This window comes from Eurypyga helias, unplaced genomic scaffold, assembly GCF_000690775.1.
Source record: "Eurypyga helias isolate BGI_N326 unplaced genomic scaffold, ASM69077v1 scaffold3244, whole genome shotgun sequence".
NCBI lineage: Eukaryota > Metazoa > Chordata > Aves > Eurypygiformes > Eurypygidae > Eurypyga > Eurypyga helias.
In genome coordinates, this window is record NW_010244154.1 from 1 (window position 1) to 5,165 (window position 5,165).

The 5,165-nt window shown below is 40.8% G+C and overlaps 1 protein-coding gene across 1 annotated transcript in view; it reads right to left on the reverse strand.

Annotated features, from left to right (window-relative positions):
* Positions 1-1,352: 1,352 nt before the first annotated feature.
* Positions 1,353-5,165, reverse strand: part of LOC104508119 (ubiquitin-associated protein 2-like) — a gene marked incomplete at its 3' end in the record, with an annotated part of 21,615 nt that continues 17,802 nt past the window's right edge. Inside the window, exons 11-13 of the mRNA XM_010149634.1 lie at positions 3,647-3,842; positions 2,285-2,376; positions 1,353-1,400 (exon numbers count right to left, since the gene is read on the reverse strand). Coding sequence (XP_010147936.1) covers positions 1,353-1,400; positions 2,285-2,376; positions 3,647-3,842 — 336 coding nt within the window. The remainder of the gene's footprint in view (positions 1,401-2,284; positions 2,377-3,646; positions 3,843-5,165) is intronic.

The following is a 5,165-nucleotide window of genomic DNA, read 5'->3' on the forward strand; positions in this document are numbered from 1 at the left end:
GTCAGGCGCTCTGGGTCTGACTCTCCTTACTCAACATCTGTTGTGCATTGGTCAGTGGGTGTTGAGAAACTGTATCATATTGTCATATGTTTTATTTTCTATTACTTTAATTATTTATTATTAGTAGCATTTGTATATATGAATTTAGATTTAATTAATAAATAGTTCTTATCTCAATTTTATGAGCTGCCTTATTTCTTTTTCCTCCAATTCGTCCCCTCCACTGGAGGATGGGAGGGGGATTTGTGAGAGCGGCTTCATGGCATTTTGCTAGCTGGAGTTAAACCATGACACATGGACACCTGGCCTCCAGACAGGGTCAACCCACCACACCATGTCTCCCTTGGTGCTAGAACTGCAAATATCTTGCCATTTTGTTGCTCTGAAAATAATCCTGTTTATTTCAGTTGTTAATTTTTTCAAGGATGATGCCTTCATCAGGTAGATAAAATCTTCATTAAAGCAGTCTGTCTTTTTTTTTTCCCCCTTCAATTCAGGATGTGCAGCTGGACAGGGTTTTGTCTGGGATGTCTCTGTACTCACCTTTGACTATGTGACTGGCTGTCCCCAGACTCCACATGGAAGACCTGGTAACTACTTGGACCTTTAATTATATCATTCATCCAGTGATACTTTTCCAGATCACTGCTCATTGTTCCATTTCTGCCTCTACAGACACACTTAATCACTAAAACCTGTGACTTTTCTCAGTTATATGGTACCAAACTTTCTCTCCAAGATCCTTATAGTAGTTTTCTGAAAACAAAATTCTTTACCTTTCTACCATCTAGGCTGAGGTTCTCTGTGAGTCCTCCTGGCAGCTCAGTGTCTCTCACATGTCATTTACATTCTGGATCCAGGTAAGGAAGAAAACTTCATATAATCTCCCTCCTGCAGCTCACCTGCATGTGTTGCTATGATGCATATGCAAAGATCCCCATCTATGAGCACCTCCAAAACCTGTCACACGCTCCTACTGGCTGCCCATTTGTGTACTTGCTGTTCAACCCTACCTCTTGGTAAAATATTCGGGCTAGATTTGCCAAGATGTCACATTGTTGCTATAACAATTGGAAATTTCTCCACTCAAAAGCACAGAGCACCGTTGCTTCTACCTACAGAATTTACAGACGGACGAATGCACGATACAAAAGTTGCTCTATATCAATTTACACCATCTACAGCAACTGTTTGTGGATGTTAAAAAAAAAACCCAAACACCCAGAATACCAGAATATAGAACCTAAGAATAAGTTCTTAATCACCATTAAATTGATCGATTTATATTGCACAAATGATCAACACTGAAGATTAACTTGTTTACAATTAAATACACAAAGCCATTTACTTACCACTGGCAGCCTGGACTGAAGCATCTGGAGATCATCATAACCATAAATCTGCTTAAAGACAGATAAAAATACAACACCATTGTAACACGTTTCTCTGATGCTGACCAATCTGTGGCTTTCAACAGAGTTTAACCTAGGCCTTGTCTATTGCAAAGGGGTACAGCTATACATCACACTGTGCCATCCTAGCACGCTGCAGCATGCTAAGGGTAGTAAAGCTCAGCTTAAAACGGCTAGTCATTCTGATGTTGTTTCTTGGTGACAGCAGTCCTTTGAGGAGTGTCTGACTGTCTCATTTTCAATACTGTTTTCACAGATGGATCATCCACCAACTTGTGAAACCTACAGGGCATTCAAATTTGGGACTGAGAGCAGCAGCTTTCCTTGCTGCCATCATTACTTCTGAGAACAGCAGGATTTAAAATTTGATGACTAGATCACAAAGTAACCTATGGTATCCCCTCACATCCAGCATGACACAGAAAGATGATTACAATAAAGTTCCTGATTAAAAAAAACAGATAACCAGAAGTATGTTGATCCTGATCAGACATCAAAAGCTATGTGCAGTATTTCAAAATACGACAGACAGGACACATGGCACATTTCAACTACTACTATAGTAAATCTATTTCAGTAGCACAAACCTTGGAGTCTAATTTTACTCGAAGGGCCTAAAACCTGATACCACTGAAAACCACAGCAACATGCATGTTTAGCTTCAACAGCAGGTCTGCACCAACAGTTCTGCAGTTTATTATCAACTGTAAAGACCCACTGAATGTATTTCACATATTCTTCAGCATCTGGAACAAGATCCCAGGTGGAACATGTGCCAAGAGAAATGTCTTGGCATAGACAGCAGCAGGTCTGGAGGGTCCCCTTGCACCACGGGTTAAGCAACTGAAGACAGGAACAATAAAACTCCTTACTGGGTAGGCAGGCAGAAGTCCTCCAGGTCCCACAATATACTGGTTATGCAGCAAGGGTGGTACACCTTGGGGTAGGTTCGGGGGAGCTTTGCCTGTAGAATTAAAATGCAGACACCTTAACAAGCCTTTAGAAAAGAAAAGGCTTCAGCAGTGAGACAAGAGAGCTCAACAAGACCTGGCTGTTGCACTGTCCTAGCTTGTGAAGAGCAGAACTATGTAGAAGGATTTTGTGCTGGTTGATGAAAATGTTCAAAACACCCTGAGAGGAGTTCAACCATGCCTCAAGGGAGGGAAAGCACTGGCTACTTAAGACTGTAAACAATCCCATCAGAGAACAGTCTGATTTTGTCATTTACCTTGTCCAAGAGGATTACAATAATTACAGAAACCTCTCTGTTCCTCAGTTCCCCTCCTGAAAGCAAAATTTAGGCATTGCACTCAAGGTGAGAGAACAAATTCTGTCCTTTTATTTTCTGCTTTGTCAACACATTCACCCTTATCACCAGCAACAGACTGGAAAGCACTAAATGTTGCCAGCACACTTTTTGTGGGTGACTTACTGCAGCTGAGAATAGCAAAGAGAAGACAACTGAAACAGTTTCGGTTGCCTCCATGAAGCAGTGCTAGGAAGCAGAAGAGTGGAAAAAAATACACACTTTGAACAGTCATCAGTTCATTTACAAGGTATGGGAATGAGAAATGAGAAATAATTCTGTAAGTAAGTTTGATCTTAATATTTAAATCCTCCACTGCCCTCCATAGGATTTTCTTTTAGCAGTTCAGGTTGACTGGAAAAGGAAGAAAGAATCAGCATTGCTCCCACTTCAGGGCTAGAAGCCTCCCCACCATCTCTCTGTAGACCCTTTTTCTGAAGTGCTATTTGCTGTGGAATGACCCAGACATCAGACACTTTCTGTTCTTTCTGCAGATGTGGCAGGCGAGACGTGGCATATGGTAATGAGGACATTGCAGTGTATTTTGATGCTGCCAAATGAATTCAAGTCACAGAGAAGACTGAAGCTAAAGCTAATGTGAACTCATAGGCAAGAGCTAATCACAGCCTGGAATACAAACTGGGCAAATCTCCTAGCCCAAAACTACCAAAATTAGAACTGCTCTGGTGTCTATTCATAAAGTTGTCTGGAGACAGAATGTGCTATATAAATGCCAATAACACCCTAACAAATATTTCAAATCCACACAATGAGGCAACTTTATTAAAAGCCAGTAAATCAAGCATGCTGAAAATGCTAGTCAAGAGTGTGGATTGCTTAGCGCAGTTATGTCTGGTGAGATGGTCAACTGACAGCCCTGCTGACTGAAGTCATCTGTCTATCCACGTGATCCATTAATACTGCGAACCTGAAGACACTAAGGGAGCTGCCCGTGTGGTAGCAGCTGGTATAGAGACACTGGTAACGCTCAGGCCAAGGCTGTTTGTAGTGTTCATACTGCTTGCCATGCTGACAACCGAAGAGGTGGTGCTAGTGGCGGAGGTTGAAGCAGCTGCAAAGGTTGTTGAGGGCTGCAGTGAAGTCGTGTTCTCAACACCAGTGTGCTAGAAAGGAGACAGAAAGAATGAGGATCACAGAGCAAATAAACCCCAGTGGAAGATGTTCAGGAAAAAAAAAAACCAAACCCCAACAATCTCTTACGTAACAGCAGAACATGCAAAAGAGATGCATTATCTACATACCAAGCAAGCAACCAAGTTGCACTCTTGTGATTTTTAAGTATTCAAAGTAAATTATTACGTAAGATTTACATTCAAACCTCTTATCATCACAAAATTATATCACAGTAACTTAAATGTCACTCCAGTGCCTTATTTCTTGCCCTTTGCTTGCATATTCCTTTAGTGGAAGATGTTCAGGAAAAAAAAAAAACCAAACCCCAACAATCTCTTACGTAACAGCAGAACATGCAAAAGAGATGCATTATCTACATACCAAGCAAGCAACCAAGTTGCACTCTTGTGATTTTTAAGTATTCAAAGTAAATTATTACGTAAGATTTACATTCAAACCTCTTATCATCACAAAATTATATCACAGTAACTTAAATGTCACTCCAGTGCCTTATTTCTTGCCCTTTGCTTGCATATTCCTTTAAGCTAGTACTTGTTATGTTAAATAAACTCCTACATTCTTCCAAAAGACAGTATTAGTTTTCAAAATACAGGACACCACTACCATGATTTCCTCAATGCACTTGTGGAATTTAAAAGATTAAAACCATAGCGCCCCACAACAGTCTGTGTGGTAAACTCAATGCAGACCAGACGTAGCATTGGACATAAGAGGATAAAGGAGTTCCTGGTTTGAATCCAGCACAGGTACAGTGCCTTAGCTGTAAGCTGACTGAATTTGAAAGTCGTCAACACACAGAAGCCAAAAAAACTCCGACAACAGAAAGGAAGGACATTTGGAGGTGTGAATTTTTAAGTTACATATTCAGTAGGGATGGAGCATTACAAACCAAAATACAACCATACAGTAACTGATCTGCACACCCCAAGAGAGATTGCACAGAAGTACCCCATCACAGAACAAGGCAGTGTTTCCCTGACTTATGTTTGTGCAACCTCACCTAGAGCACTGTGTTCACTACCATTTGCCTGGATAACTCAATGCATCAGACACACAGGTGACAACAACGTCACATGATAAACTCTAAAATCATCTGTCATGGTGCTTTTGTCATGACATGTGTCATTCCACCACCGTCATTTTGCCAGCTCACCTCTCCAGTGGAAACTATTAACACTCCACATTTTGGAGCAGTTTCAGACAGCCGTTTCTAAAGATATTTTTTTTTTTTTTAATAGGTTCTTTACAAGAAATCCTTTTTTCCATCCCACCTCTTCCGAGCAGGAAAATTT